We start from the raw sequence: 16,538 nt of genomic DNA, 5'->3' as shown, positions 1-16,538 counted from the left end.
ATAAACTAATGGGCCTAAAGCCCAACAACTTCGTAACTAAATAAAAACAAACCGGACCAACACAACAAGTTTCTAACCCACTTTATCTCCTCCCCTCCACAAAATAGAATCGTGTCATCTGCAAACTGTAAATGAGTGATCTGAATTCCATCCCTCCCAACTTTCCAACCACTTACTAGACCCCTAGAATCTGCCCTCTCCATAATCCTCCCCAAAAGTTCAACAATTAGGGTAAAAAGAAAGGGGGATAGGGGGTCCCCTTGCCTAATACCCCTAGTAGCTGGAAAATGGTCCACCACCCTACCATTCACCAAAATGGAATAGTGACAAGTCCTAATGCACCCTTTTATCCACTTACACCACCTTTTCCCAAAACCAAAGGACCCAAGCACTTCCAACAACACAGACCAATCAACCAGGTCATAAGCCTTTTCTATATTCAATTTACATACCAACCCTTTCTTCCCATTTCTTTTGAAATCTTGCACACTCTCGTTTGCTATTAGTATTTGATCCACAATTTGCCTATTTTTCACAAATGCACCTTGGTTAGGGGAGACAATTGTGGGGAGAACCTCTCTAATTCTGCACGAGAGAACCTTGGCAATGATTTTGCATAGGCTATTAACCAAGCTGATGGGTCTGAACTCCTTTGGGTGGCAAGCACCCTCCTTTTTTGGGACTAATGCAATGAAAGTAGAGTTCAGACCAGGGTTAATCACCCCTCTTTCAAAGAATTCTGAAAACACCTTCTGGATGTCATCCTTAATAATCTCCCAGCAGTCTTGATAAAAGGCCATTATAAAACCATCGGGTCTTGGGACTTTAGCTCTATCCATAGAGAAGATGGCATCCCTTATTTCCTCAACCTCAAACTCTCTTTCCAACCAATCAATCAGCTTGCCAGGGAGCCTAGGCCAATCCAAGCCTTCAATCCTTAATTTCTCATTTAAGGGTCTCTTGAAAATAGATTTGAAATGATTCACAAAAGCCCCTTCAATCTCATTTTGTTGGGTTAAAGTTATACCATCAATCTCCAATTTAGAAATGCAATTCTTCTTCCTTCTACCATTAGCTATAGCATGGAAGATTTTTGTGTTCCTGTCCCTCTCCTTCACCCATTTGTGTCTGGATTTTTGCTTCCAACTGATCTCTTCTTTAAAAAGAAGATCCTCCAAATTTTTCCTCAATTCCCACCTCAACTCTCTGTCTCTTTCCCCAAAGCAGCCTTGGTCTTCCTTTGCATCTAGCTCTTCTAACTGGTTAATCAACTGTTGCTTCTTTTCTTCTAATCTCCCAAAGTGACGAATGTTCCACTCTTTACTTTTACCTTTAATCTCTTTTAACTTCCAATGGAATCTCATACCTGTCCAATTTACCTCTGGGTTACTTGCATTCCACCATTTCTTCATGTTATTTTTAAAATCCGGATGAAGCAACCACATATTCTCAAATCTGAATGGGGAAGGTTCTCTATTTCTAAATTCAGACTTGAAGAGTGAGATTGGCCAATGATCAGAAGTTACTCTTGGAAGGGCCCTTGACACTATGTCTCCCCAATGCTCTTCCCAATCTGCAGTGAAAAGGAATCTGTCTAATTTGGAACAAATTGGATCAGCTTGGAGATTTGACCATGTGAATCTGTTATGTTGGAGTTCAAGTTTCTTGAGTTCAAAAACATTTATAAAGTCATTGAATTTCCTCATACTGATGGTACTCCTTTGTTGTACCTTACTGCACTCTTCACTAAATCTAATCACATTGAAATCCCCTCCTAGGCACCAAGGTCCATCCCTTAATCCTCTAATATCTTCCCATTCTTCCCACTGTTCCTTCCTTTGTCTGTATCCAGTGGGACCATAAACATTAGTTAAGACCCATTCAAAACCATCTCCCACTTGTTTGAATTTAACAGACACTGATAATCTTCCAACTAATTCTTCAACTCCCTCTACCACTTCATTCTTCCACATAGTGACTAATCCTCCTGATGAGCCCCAAGAAGGGTTCATAGCCCAGCTGAGACCGTTTGACCTCCACACACTTCTAGCCTAACTCTTGTCAAAAGTCACAAGTTTAGATTCCTGGATTAAAAAAAATATCTGGGTTTTCTTTCCTTAGGACCTCCTTTATTAGTGCTCTCTTACTTGCTTTCCCCAATCCTCTCACATTCCAACTCACAATCTTCATTGTACCGGAAAACATCCACCCTACCCCTAAACTTTTCCCTTAATCTTCTCCCCTTCCCCTACCCTTCCTCTCACTAAATTCCTTGTCCCCTTCTACATCCTTTTTCAGTCTTTCAACCTCACTTAACCTTCTTTTTCTGACTTTTCTTTCCTCTTTCTTATTCTTCAGATGCACTTTCAGCTCATTCAGATTTTTAATCTTGCAGCCTAGCTTTCCTACAAATTCGGCTAAGGAATCCTCTCTTTCAATTCCTTTTTCAACACCTTTATTTCCGTCCTCTCTATGCCTCCCGTACACCCCTTCCTGTTCCATTCCTCCTCTGTCTTCTTTAGACCCACCAACCTCACCCTCATTTGCCTTATCCCTTTCTAATTCCACCCTATTTGTTTTCCCAAGTTCTTCCAAGACTAAATTGCATACCCCCTCCTCCTTCTCACCCTTATTCTGCGTCTCCCCACCCCCCACACCTGTCATGAGTAATTGGAAGTGAGGCAGGCCTGGAATCTGGGAGACAACCATCAAGAGCAGAGCAAGGATTAGTTCAAAACCCAAAACCACAAGCATGCCTGGGTCTGAAAGAAGAGGTTGTTCAACAACAATCTGGGTTTCACAATTCAGTGGCAGAGTATGCTTATGCTGGTCACACCCTAGGCATGATTCACCCTTGCTGGTGCTTCTGGGGCTCTGTCGTTCGTCCCGTCCTGATATATCAAAGTCTGAATTCTGGTGTTCAGTCATTACCATCTCATTTATTCCCAGCCCCCTGTTCATTATCTTGTTTGATTGTTTCCTTCCCAAGGTTCGGTTATCCCCCCAGCCTCCAAGTAGCACGCAGCATCATTTGTCAGCTCACCATCAGCAGGGATTCTCAGCGTGGAGGTAATGTCTTCCCCCTTCTCAGCGGCGGGTCTTAGCATAGATGAAGCATCTTCCACATTCTCAGCAAAAATAATGTCTGTGTTGAAGGTGTCTTCCAGCATTTCTATCCCATCCTTAACTTGATTTTCAGCTTCCAAGTCTGTTTCAGCATCGTCCTCTGAAGAGTCGCAACTTACCCAACCTGTGTCTTCTTCTTCCAGCTTCACTACAGTACAGTACAAAGGAAGAGTCGCAATTTCTTATTCTGCTTATTTATCTTCCGTTGTCTCAGCATCTCACCAACAAACTAGTATCACAACTTACCCAACCCCCTTCCTTTATACTTCATGTTTACTAGCTTTCGATTCATGTAAGTATTGTTTTGCGAGGTCTTGTGCTCATAGACTCTCTAGCTTCAGCCATAGCTTGTATGCATGGACTTCCTGTGCAACATGGTAGAAGACACTTTGGTTTATCCATTGCCTTATTGGTCTAACAACTTTCCTATTCAGCAGTACTCAGTCATCGTTGAACTTGGTCCAGGGTTTGACATTTTTCAGCTTGATGGGCTGAAACATCTCTTTACACTAGAGAATATCTTCTATTTTGATCTTCTAGACTATGTATTTTGAAGATGTAAGCTTGAACACCATGCAAGAGCTCTCTTCCATCTCACTAGATACTGACAAAAATCACACAACAATGAACCTAGGCTCTGATACTAGTTTGTTGGGAGTGTGTGATACTGAAAGCAAACAATGAACTAGTGAGATGGGGAAGATAAAAAAGCAGAATAAGAATAGAAAACAAGCATACACATGGATTTTTAATGTGGAAAACCCTTCTGAAACTTGAAGGGAAAAACCATGGCAGTAGTCTAGGTAAACTTCCACTATTTGTCATTGTGGGATTACAGCTTCTCTAGTCTCTGCCAAAGGATAATGCGGCATGAAGATGAATTCTTCTTGTTCTTTGTTATAGAGGGTGGCCTTGGTGTTCACTCATTACACTGATTACAAGCAGCTGCTGATAAAAGCTCACTTCACGCTCTCCTTTCTAAATGAACAGGGTACATAAATAAAGAGGTAATGGTGGTGGTATATCTTCCAATGGTTCAATCACTGAAGATATTCAGTGTACCAGAAAACAATTTAGTCACCCCATTGTAGAGTCATGAAGCCCTTGGAAAACCAAAGGTCACAGGCCTGTGGAATGCCAAGAGGTGTGAGGTCACGGATCACCATTAGTGAGGCCTAGAGAAGAAACAAGATTTGGAGGGCAAGGCTGGCTGGCAAGAACAAAGGAGAGCTGCAAGGCTAGATGCCATGCATGGTCGAACAACCAATGAGGTTCTAGGACCAATGAGGGAGAGCTAGTGAGACCATCATCTAAGGTGTTGTTAGGTCGTCATCTGGCAGAGCTAGTGAGGCCGCAGATCCACGAGATTGCGAGGCTGCAATATTGCGGATAATTAACTCATCTTCCTCATGAGGAGGGAAACACAACAGTTATGAAACTTCTTGGGAGAAATAATTTTGTTTTTCTCCTTGTGGTGGAAGCATCAAAGGGAACTAGGGAAGTGTTTGGTGGATACAAATACTAGCCTAGCCTAGTGCATATCAACAATGACTTGTTCCCCTCTACACTATTATAAATTTATAAATCTCAAGGCTGAGATCACTTTTTTCCAGAATTAGTAATTTGTTTCATGTGGAGCAACTTGCCTTGACTTGTAACTCCCAATTATTTGACTGAAGCATTCACCCCAACTTTGAGGCAATGGATTATTTGCATTTGCAAGGATTAGGATTGAGTCATCATATTAATGGTTACAAATTGTGCAATAAAGTTTCAGGCTTCCCCTAATGAACGGAAAGAAAGTAAGCTTGATATAGATAGAATATAAATTAAGTAAAATTACAAAAAACTATGAGAGTTTAATGCATAAGGCTTCTTGTAAAATATGTACATCCTCTCAACTACATGTTAATACATTCTCTTAATTGAATTTAATCAGTTACGTTCACAGGGGAAAGAAAAGGAAATAAGAGTTGACAAATGTTAGGTGAATAAAACAGGGATTTATCAGTAAATAAGGGATAATCCAATGTTGGTCCCAGCTATCTGGAGTATTGGGACGGATAGACTGGATAAGGTCCTAACCTTTGGTATTTTTTTTTGCATAAAGTGGATGCTCTCAGATAGTCAGACTCACCCAACATGTTACCTTTACACCAAGTAGTTTCCCAAGGGATTTATCAGTAAATAAAAGGGATTAATGGTTTTACCCACAGGAAACAACAGTAGAATATAAGATGGATGGATGGCAAAGTTTAGTTGCAATAGATCATAAAAGAACCAAAAATAAGAAGGCACAGATAAAAAGATGAAAAATAATTATAAAGAAGCTATTCTATCTTACATTTGGCCCTCTTCTTCTGGGTGGTGGGAAGGGGGAAGGGGATTGGGCATATGAAAGAAAATATATACTATGTTGCTGCTGTCCATAGGCTGAATATGACATGTAGATCTAACAATATTTCTCTGACCACAAATAAGGTAGTAAGAAAATAATCGTCTTTTCGACCTATGACTAGGATATACATGTTGGCATAATTTGCTGAAGTATTTTACTTACTAATTACTATTGCATATTTGTTTTTTTATGCTGTTCTTCGAGGAAATGCTTTTTATTTTCAATTTCATAATTGAAGTTTTTCATTTTTGAATTATCATGATCATTAACAAACTCAGAAAAATCATCTTTTGTTAGAGAATTACTGATGTAGGATGGTAGGAGAATTTTAAAATATAGGTGGCCTGACATTAAATTGTTGTTGGGCTGCTATGACCTAGAACTGGTAAATTAAAGAATAATTCTTTGTAGGGATAAGGAACATATCTGAGGTGGTGGCTATGGATTCAATTTAGGTTTAGGGTTGGTTTTAGGCCTAATGAAATGAGGCGATTAGGGCTAGGAGGGTGTACGAGGTTGGGGATTAGCAACTATAGATTCTCCATGAAAGTTTGAAAGTTTGGAAATTGGAGGTTTATGTGGAGTTTTTGGATGGAATTTGGTAGGACTGGTGATGCAAGGCAAGAAGGAGAATGTCCTACAAGATTGGATGTGGTAGGTAACAAAAGAGAAATTAAAGATCTGAGGTACATGAAAATGAGATTCAGATCTGGGTAGAGAAAAGAAAGAGAAAAACATATTGCAGCTTTAGAAGAAAAAAGATAGAGAGCGAAAGAGAGTAATGAAATCATTCTTGGTTGAACCTATTCCCATATTGACATGCACTGGACATGAGTCGCATGATTAACGGGCTTCTCTTCAGTGTAATTGATGTAATCAGGAGTTATTACTGGGTTGACTTTTTTTAATTATGGAAGTTGTGGGTTGTAATAAAACTGAGAACAATGAAGAACAATGTATCTCGATTCCTGAATATTTTCTTTTTCCAAGTGTCATTCTCCCTTCAGTGTGAGTTTTCTTCTCTCTTGAGCAGTGATATGTAAAATTGCTTCCAAATCTTTACAGATTTGGTCACATCATCATCATCCAAGCCTTAGCCCAATTTTATGGAGTTGGCTACATGAATGCTGTTTTGTCATTCCATTCTGTTTCACAAATCTTTACAGGTTGGTGAAGAGCTACATAAAAAACCTGTTCAGCACAACATTAGTTTTTATGGGGAAATTGATCAAGAGCACACATGGGATCAATTTCAGTTTTTTATTGATGTAATTTGTTGATGTTCTCCTTGGCTGTTTTTGAATGATTGATACGGGAATCAGAAAACTTGTAGAGAAAGCAAAAGAGAGAAAAGGAAAAGCCCAGAGTTACTGGTGTTTAACAGGCACCACGAGTCACTAAAGTTCATGGGAATTACTCACCATAGAAGCAAGAGGCAAAACCTTACTCAAAAGACCAATCAGTGTTTTGCATTCACAAGATCAGACCCTTGAGATTGGTGGCTCTTACCAAAACCAAGGAAAACAGAAATTAAATTACATTGCTATCACTACTTCAACTTAAGGGAACTGCTATTACTCTCTAACTAATCATCTTATGTTTACAAAATTTTAGACAAGTTAACTATGACTAGACAAAGAAAACTCTTAGGCTGGACTGCAGAAAACATATCATCATATCATCTAAGCCTTGTCCCATCCATATTGGGCTTGCTACATGAATCCTGTTTTTCCATGCCATTCTGTTCAATGCCATACTGCAGAAAATATATCAAATAACCAAAATATCCCTGTCACCCAACAAAAGAAAAATGCATTAAGAAATATGGAAATTCCATATTTGACTCCTTAATTCCTATATCAATTATCCTTCTGCAGATTTTATGGATCAAATATCTATGTTCATTGAAATGCTGACTGCTTCTCTTAGTGTTGGATCTTTAGTGGGTGGCTTATATTGAAACTAGCTGCCATTACTGAGCAGGTGCATTGAGGGAAAAAGATGAGTACATTAGATGCAACCAGAGCAGAACTTGCTCTTGTTGTCTTGTACTTGAGCAAATCTGAAGCCAGGGATAAGATTTGCAGGGCGATACAATATGGTTCAAAATTCTTGAGCAATGGAGAGCCTGGTACAGCTCAAAATGTTGATAAATCAACTAGTTTGGCTCGCAAAGTTTTTCGCCTTTTTAAGGTTAGTTTTTTTGGAACATTAACACCATGAAGTTTTGCAGCATCATTTCTAGTTCTACTTGTACAATTGGTCCCTCTGGGTTGGGCATCAATGTTTTAACTTGTATCAAGAGTGTCATATGCTTAATTTTGTCTCTATTACTGAAAACTTATCTGAAAGTGAGACATATTTCTACAAATTTATTTGGAATATTATCTAATTTTATTCACGAATTTGCAGTTTGTCAATGATTTGCATGCTCTTATTAGTCCAACTCCTAAAGGAACTCCTCTTCCAATTATTTTACTTGGAAAGGTACATGTTGATTGCAGATTGAATCATTTTCCTTTCCTTTTACATTTTGTGATGTTAACCTGATACATCTTTCAGTCAAAAAATGCATTGTTGTCAACTTTCTTGTTTCTGGATCAAATTGTCTGGCTTGGAAGAACAGGCATTTATAAGGTGAGGGTTTCTTTACTATATTTATATACAATGAGGCATTAGAAATTAGTAACTTAGACAGTTATTGGTTGTTTTAGAACAAAGAACGTGTAGAGCTGGTTGGCAGGATATCTCTTTTCTGTTGGATGGGTTCCTCAATTTGTACCACTCTAGTTGAGGTTTGTCCTCTTTGCTCCCAATAGTGCCAATTGATATATGTTCCTTTTTTTGAACTCTAGGCATATGGTCCTGAAAGTTAACTTACAAAATTGGTCCACTTTTTCATCTTTTGAAGCTTGCGGAGCTTGCAAGACTGTCTGCATCAATGAAGAAGTTGGAAAAGGAACTCAAGAACACTGATAAATACGAAGTACGTTTTTTTTTTTTCTTTTCAGTATATGGTACAAATTTCTTGAAGGAGCTGACCGTATCAGTCTTTCCCCTGTTCCCATTCATTCTTAAGACGGTTCTTTTTCTGTTGGTGGATGCAGAATGAGCAGTACCGCACTAAGCTCAAACAATCAAATGACAGATCATTAGCTCTTGTAAAAGCGATCATGGATGCAGTGGTCGCAGTTGGACTGCTTCAACTGGCACCTAAGAAGGTCACTCCTCGTGTGACAGGAAGCTTTGGGTTTGTCAGCTCACTAATCTCTTGTTATCAGGTGCTTGCTAGTAAAACTATTTGTTATGAAGGTTCATTTATTCTTTTTCTTTTTTATTTTTTGAAAGAAAGGTCCATTTTATTCATGGAAGGGGAACCCTATTTCTTTTGCCACGTAAGAGAAAAGTATAATGAACAGTATTTTTAATCCTTCTGCTAATTTTATTTTATTTTATTTTTTTACTTTTATGCAGTTGCTTCCTTCCCCACCGAAGAGTAAGGCACCCTGAGAAAGGAAGACCATGTTGCTCAGCCTGCATCACAATAACTCTACATATTGGTAGGGACGATGTTGGTGTACGCTAGTTTACAAGATGTTTCTTTTTTGGAAGTTTACTAGATGTTGAATGGTGAAGAGATAATTGATGTTTTACCTGCTTAAACATATGATCCTGATTTGTTCTTGCTTTCTTATATCATGAAAATATATATCCCACTGTCTCAGTTGATTGAATGGTCATTATCAATTGTTGCATTTTGATGCACATATGTCAATACTTTGGACATTGACATCTGCATGAGCATGAAGAGGCATGCGTCTATGCTCCAGTACGAGGGAAGTACCTGTGCTTTGAGGAGTATTTTGATCGGAGAATAGTAAGACAGATCATTATAAACCCCAGAAGAGTGATTTTAGGATTTTTCTCTTCTTTCTTTTCTCTCTGAGAGTGGGCCTTAGTGCAACGGTTGGATCGTTCCATTGCGACCTGGGTGATCAGGGTTTAAATCTTAGAAACAGTCTCTCGAGGGTAAGTAAAGGCTGCGTACCTCTATCCCTCCCCAGTCCCCAGGCCCCTCATTGCCATTTACGAACATCATCAAATGACCTCATTAATGGGCTGATATTACTCCCAAGTAAAGCCCATTCTTCTAAAATTCAGCCTTTCTAGCCGTCAAAGTGTCCAACCTTGATTAAAATAGGTTTCTATTCAAGTTTCTCCATTTTAAATTTTAAGTTCCTTTTTTTTTCCTTTAACAAATTTCAAAATTTCCACATTTAGGCGTACTTTTCTGAATTTTCTAACCTTGACTTTTTTTTTTGAAAGTTTTTGTTCTGCGGTGCAAAATCAACTTCTATAACCCTCCAACCTAATTCTTTATGCAAAGTTTTATCGCGTCCTATTTTGACCCCTTTTCTTGAAATCCCAAAGTTCCAAAGCCTAAGCACCTGTTTGGGAGTGCTTCTTTAGAGCGCTTATTGGGAAAAGTGCTTAAAAGATTACAAAAACACCTAAAAAAGCCCTTATGGGTATTTGATAAAAAAAGCTCCACTAAATGCTTTTTCTTTTTTAAGAGAACAAGCCTGTTTTGAAATAGTTCTTATTGCATTTCTGGCTCGTTGTAACTCCCACCTAATTATCATAATACCTATACTATATCATGTTTGAAAGAAACTCATTTTCAACATTCACTCATAATCCCAAAGTTTTTATGAAATGTCACATGAAGTAAAAACGGGCTTAAAAATCAAAATTTTCAAATATTCTTGTGTTTTTTGGGGGCTCCTTGGTAATACAAAAACCAAGATACTCTACCCCATTCCTGCCCCATCCCCGGTTGTAGGGTGGGGCACCCACTCCTCATTAGGGATGGGGGATTCCCAAATTTTTCTCGTCTCAAGGTAATCACCTGAAAATACATTTAATTGTTAAGATATTTTAGAAATAAGATTATAGGAATTTGGAGTATTTTAGGGATTGCATTATGACAATTTGGAGGTATTTTAGAAATGGAACTTTGGGATCCTAAGGCCCTGTTTGGTAATGTGTTCTTTGGGAGTGACCAATTGACGTTCTCAAAGAACACGTTCTCTGAGAACGCGTGGTTCCCACAACGTCCTTGTCTAATATCGAACACATGTGGAACGTTCCTACGTGAGAGAAAGGGTGCCATTGTTATTTCACGCAAAAATATAAACTCAAGCCCTATATAGCAGTCCTCATGTTGTGATGCACAACCCAGAACAGAGTTGAACTCATGTTGTGTCAAGAACTAGACAACGATCGGCTGGAACACATCTTCGGCAAGGCAACAAAAGGGGTTGTCAGAGCTAAGTCAGAGAAGCTGCTTGAGAACAAGCAGGGAGTAGCAACGGTGGCCCTTGGGCTGGCACAATCGTCCACCTCTCTGCTCTCCTCCATTACCGTCACCCACGAAGCACCACCGTTCGCCGGGAGTAGCAATGGTGGCCCTTGGGCTGGCACCAGGGAAGGGCCACACCTCCTCCAGCTTGGACCAAGAGCCAAGAGCCAGGTTGTAGCACTCGGTGTATGATTTGAATCGCCCTTAGCTCTTGGTGCCGTACTCGCTAACCACCTAGAACCTGTTGTTACAGTCACAAGACAATCCTTGACTTTCATCCCTCTCCTCCCTCGATGGAGAGTGTTCTTCTAGATGTCATGTCCTCCCGCCACTTGACACGTTTTTTTTTTTGTTAATTTTAGGTTTAATAGGGGTGGAATTGTATAACTGATGTTAGGAAATAGTTTCATTATCTAAACATTGTTTCTATTTATGTAGAACAAAAAATTCATTCTCAAAGAACAATTTGCCAAACGCCTTTGCTATTCTTGAAGAGTAAGGAATAAAATTCTTCTTCTTACAGGAATTTCTAAAAGAATAGGAACAACTGGGAACGTTGCCAAACAGGCCTAAGATTTTAGGAATTTAGGAAAAACTTAGAAATATTTTAAAAATTAATATTAAACCTATGGATATTTTACTAATTTACAATCAGGTTCGAGAAATCATATGCAAATCCCATCCCCTCCCCATATCCAGTTCAGAGAAAAAAATATTTTCTCCATCCCCATTTAAGACCGGGAAAAAACTGCCCCATTTGGGGCAGGGTCCTGATATTATGGGAAAAACTATCATTCTTACAACGAACCTGAACTTGCACCTATCTCACAGACATAGCTTGATAAATTGTGTAATCTCAATAAGTACGTAAGTGCCCACAAAACCATTGTAACATACAAGCTAGGTGGCAGTATACCTGGTCTGAATATCAATTTCCATAAATGAACTTATCTTCAAAGAAAAGTGAGGTCCCTTTTTGGGATGCCAGTTCCTTCTTGTATGATCTTCTTCTAGCCTTCTATAGGTTGTCGTTCTACTTCCATTTGATTGTTTTTTTCTAAGATCACAGTTTTAAGTATTAATTTCACTAAGGAATATTTGTGTATAATACTGTTTCTCATTTTCTAAATCTAATGAAGATCTACTTCTTAGGTTTTTCACTCGTAGTCCTTTGAATTTTCTTTTGATAAATGGAGTCTCTTATTGACATGTACTAGTGGCTTTTAGAAATCTTGGCGTTTCTTCATTAGTCTTGTTTAGTTGGCAATTCTTTGATCATGACTGTTATTCTTTCCATTGGAGCTTTTCATTTAAATTATTTAGAAAAGCTTATCATCAAAAGATAGAGTCTCTATTTGTTGGGATTCACATGAGAATAACGTATAGAATGAAGAAAGTTATACATTGAAAAGGAATGAGAAGTGTAAGGGATTATATACAAGAATGACCCATAACCCAATGGCTTAGACTTTTGGGTTAAAACTGGTGTTCATCTCGTGTGTGTAAGTCTATATATATATATATATATATACACACGAGCCCTTTTGATTTTGGTGACTCTCCTCGATGAATAATAGTGGTATTAGATTTGAAAGTTTAACTAGGCACAAGTGTTGACAGATGCACATGGTGATTCTCATGGCTTTGCTGTCTTTCCCATGGTTGAGTAGTTAGTAAGACTAATTGATCTCTTATGATGTTTCCACCCATGGAAATGTATTCCTATGGTTGGTCCCCCATGGTTATAAGCAAAGGGCTCTTAGTTGGTCACATCAAGATTTCAATTCAAGAGGGATTATAGAGTTCCCAATGTAGAAAAGACACACATATGAGGCAGAGATTGTTGGAATTCACATGTAAACAGTATATGGAATGAAGAGAGTCGCATATTGGAAAGTAATATACTTATATACAAGAGTGGCCCATAACTTAATAGGTTAAACTTTTGAGTTATAAATTGTCTATATCTCTTGTGTGTAAATCTTATGTGCAGATACGCATATGAGACCCTTGGTTTTGATGATTTCCCTGAATGTACAACACTATTTCCTTCACTTCTTTTTCTAATATCTGATTTGTTTATTTCATTTTTCGAACTAATAAAAATGTAAAGGACCACGATAAAAATTCTCTTAACTCTATTTAACATTCTATTTTATTAAAAGTACATCCACGTACCCTTATTATATAAGCCTCTTACCAGATTTTTGTTATGGTTCGATTTATTGTTTGGCATGATCTCACACTAGTATATAATTTTTTGGTAACATATATATTAATATATAATTAATAATCTGATATATAGACAAAAAGAATGTGATGTCTCTTAGGCTGTGTTTGGTTTAAAGGGAAAAGTAGGGAAAGGAAAGGAAATGTAGACTTTTATAAACCTTGTATAAGTTTCTCTACATTTTCTTTCCTTTCCTTACCTTTTCCATCAAACCAAACATAACCTTAAGGTTAGTATACGCCTTCAAAAAAAAAAAAATTTTAAAAGAACAAAAAAAAAAAAGGTTAATATTACTATGTTTTCAATACCTTTTTTACATCTATTTGTTTTTTGAATAGCACATATGATGTACCACCATCTTCCTTTCCCCCTTTTCTTGGCTTGCTATCCATCTATCTATCCATACAAACTCCGTTGCATCTGAATGTGAGTTTGAGGTGTTAAATTATTATATCTTATAACATCTGAATGCACCCAGTAATTGATTTAAATATAGGAAATTAACAAAAACCCCAATATATAGCAAATATTCATAAATACAACATAGTTACACTTAATTATAAGACTTGGGCGAGTTGAAATGATGGCGGCAAAAGAGGAAAGAAAGGGTAGGAGGGGTACTTGATATTTATCAGTGGTGACTGGTGACGGGTGTTATAGGACATTCATTCGTTCGTTGTTTGTTGAGTTAATTGTCAGTCAGCTTTCAAATTAAAAAAATAAAAGAAAACTAAAGCCACTTGTACGTGGAGCTTCCCTCGCTGTCATTGGATTTGGATCAATTAATTAATTCCATTCTACCCCCAACTGGCCAACTCTTAGGTCTTAACCAGTACCAGTCAAGTCTTTCGTGAAGAGTTGCAACTTATGATGTGTTTAATTGAATTTGAACCACCCAAAAGGAAACCGTATATATTCAGTTCTGCATTCAATGGAACCACCCTTGGGAGACCATTTGCCACGTGGATATGATAAGAATAAGAATAAAGAATCGTTGTCATAAGAGACACAAAGAGAAAGAGAGAGAGAGAGTAGATGAGATTCCCCCCATTATTGTGAGCTTATTTAATGCAGCACATTAAATCGAGGTTGCACGTTGCCATTGGCCTGGACCAGAGCAGTGGTGCAAGCATTTGTTAACCTAAATGTCTAACATCAACAATTCCCATTAATTGACTTGACACCCAATCGATTGGCACCTCTTGGGGAGGTCCAAAAGACACAATAGCCGCACTAGAATCAAATCCACAGACAGAGTCACAGAGCTATAGAGTTATTGTTATCCTATCTGGAACTGGAATAAATTGATTCTCACATGCATGTTCACCATTATCTTCATATTAATTAATATCTTCTTCTGACCAAACAGTCCTCGATCTCCTCCATGAGACCATGACCTAACCTGATCAAGATAAGCTATCTAGTATGCTCTACATCATCTTGCAATTTATCTTTAAGATGATATAATTAATTTGGTATTATCAAGTTACAGTACCCACTGTAGATTGTAGTACTGCTAGCTACTCATTAATTAATTAATTATTAAAACACATTAAATAAACTCTACATGGTACATATATAGGCTTCTGATCCTATTAAAATTGTTAAACTACTCATTTAGCTAGTTAACGAGCTGGAGTTGAGGCTTGGTGTCAGTTAGTTCACAAGCTTGAACACTAAACTCAGGCTTATATAGCCTTGTAGGAGTTGAGCTATATATGAATGCATGTAGATTGTGGCTTATTGACGGATGACAGCTCTATATTATTGTAATGTTCATCATTATATTCTATATACAATGTATGACATTATTTGATGAGCTTAGTAGAGGCACACAATGATTTCTGTTTCCATATTATCATAGAAGAATTTTATCTCTGGGAGCATGAAGAGATAAAAAAAAAGAAGAAGAAGTAGAAATATATATAGCAATACATCTGGCAATAACATAAATCTTCCACTGTTCAAAGCACTAAACAAATAAATAATACAAGGCTGGAATTTATCTTATTACAAACTGCTTCTTTATTTATTAGCAGACTTGGATGGATCTATTAGGTAGGTCCCAATGTTCTGATCAAATGAGACGTAGCTCAGCAGTAGAATGCGATAATTGCGAAGGTGATGAAGCAAGTTTCTAACCACAGATTAGTATGTATAGACTAGTTGGGATGGGGTATGATAGAGGTCGTTTCTTGGGAGGAGTACTGGAGTGCATTTGAAATCTCTGGTAGTTTCTAGCTAGCCAAACAGTACTTTGGCCAACTGGTGCAACGAACCAAACACTAATAATTCATGGCCCTCTTAGCTGCTAGCTAGCTAGCTAGCTAGTTGGGTTCATAAAGTTTACAAGCTTGATAGAAGATGACAGTACTGATAGCCTATCTGGTATTCTTTGTCCAGTATAATCCTCCCAATAATCTGTTTGGTAAGCATATGGAACTGACGTTCAACCTGGTAATGTGGGGACACATTACACTGTTACACTGGATGGATGCAATCGAAAAGATGCAATTGTCTGTCATTCTCCCTTCAATATTAGTAGTGCCCCACTTGGGACTAAGACTTCAGCATAAACTCTAAACAAAGTATGATAATTAACAAGCTAGCTGAAAGAGAAAAGTTTCCATCGTCGATACATGGTTTCCTTCCTCTTTTTTGAACACAGTCATCGTTCAAAGAACCTCTCTCTCTCTCTCTCTCTCAATTTCAAATCCAATATGGCAAACAGTAAGCTTTGAAAATGTTGATGCTATATATGAACTTGGTTAGCAAAATTGCTGATCTCAATTTTAATTACCTAGTAGTAGCTACCCAACTCATTGATGAATGGTGATGATTGACCCCCAGCTAGCCCCATCTGATGGCTTATCTTTATCGTAAGGAATAGAAAGTTGGTCGATCGCAAGCTGTAGCAAATATCTTCTAATTTCTAGTTTCCAATCCAAACAAAGCGTCAATAGTTTTTTTAAACCTAATTATGGTCGTGCATGTTACCACGTTGTCAGTGTGGTGTGGCACTGTCACAGGCATAAATGGAAAACAATATTGAAACCACTGGGCGTGAAGAATTAATTTGTGCAGTGCAACGAGGTGACGAGGTTCTGGTATTAGGAAAGCAAATAATTGAACCACAACTTACCTACTTGGGTTGTGTTTGGTATACATTGCTCTTAAACGTTCTGGTTTGATTAATACAAATTATCAAATCTGTCATTTCAGGCTATATTTATAGTTGAAACTTGAAAATGACATATACTATTACTCCTAAAAGGTATTAGTAGTTTGATATTGTTGGAAAATTGGGGTCACTGAAATTTGGAGGAAAATCTCTAAGATGTGTCTGAAGATATTGTCTTTATAATGTTATTTACTCTCACTCAGTTCCATTGATTTTGTTGTTAGGTTACAAGCAAATCTAT

The 16,538-nt window shown here is 37.8% G+C and overlaps 1 protein-coding gene across 6 annotated transcripts in view; it reads left to right on the top strand.

Moving 5' to 3' along the window:
• Positions 1 to 9,264, top strand: part of LOC148880051 (peroxisomal membrane protein 11C-like) — a 37,827-nt gene extending 28,563 nt beyond the window's left edge. For all 6 annotated transcript variants that reach the window (XM_088961857.1, XM_088961858.1, XM_088961860.1 and 3 more), the window contains 7 exons: positions 7,508 to 7,717; positions 7,937 to 8,011; positions 8,087 to 8,161; positions 8,239 to 8,319; positions 8,436 to 8,510; positions 8,632 to 8,805; positions 8,999 to 9,264. In XM_088961857.1, coding sequence (XP_088817983.1) covers positions 7,526 to 7,717; positions 7,937 to 8,011; positions 8,087 to 8,161; positions 8,239 to 8,319; positions 8,436 to 8,510; positions 8,632 to 8,805; positions 8,999 to 9,034 — 708 coding nt within the window. In that variant the 5' untranslated portion in view covers positions 7,508 to 7,525 and the 3' untranslated portion in view covers positions 9,035 to 9,264. The remainder of the gene's footprint in view (positions 1 to 7,507; positions 7,718 to 7,936; positions 8,012 to 8,086; positions 8,162 to 8,238; positions 8,320 to 8,435; positions 8,511 to 8,631; positions 8,806 to 8,998) is intronic.
• Positions 9,265 to 16,538: the final 7,274 nt, after the last annotated feature.

The sequence above is a fragment of the Nelumbo lutea genome, chromosome 1 (genome assembly GCF_056320005.1).
Source record: "Nelumbo lutea isolate HS-2025 chromosome 1, American lotus-T2T, whole genome shotgun sequence".
NCBI classification, from domain to species: domain Eukaryota; kingdom Viridiplantae; phylum Streptophyta; class Magnoliopsida; order Proteales; family Nelumbonaceae; genus Nelumbo; species Nelumbo lutea.
The sequence above is the reverse complement of the archived record's forward strand: the minus strand, read 5'-3'. Positions and strand labels throughout refer to the sequence as shown.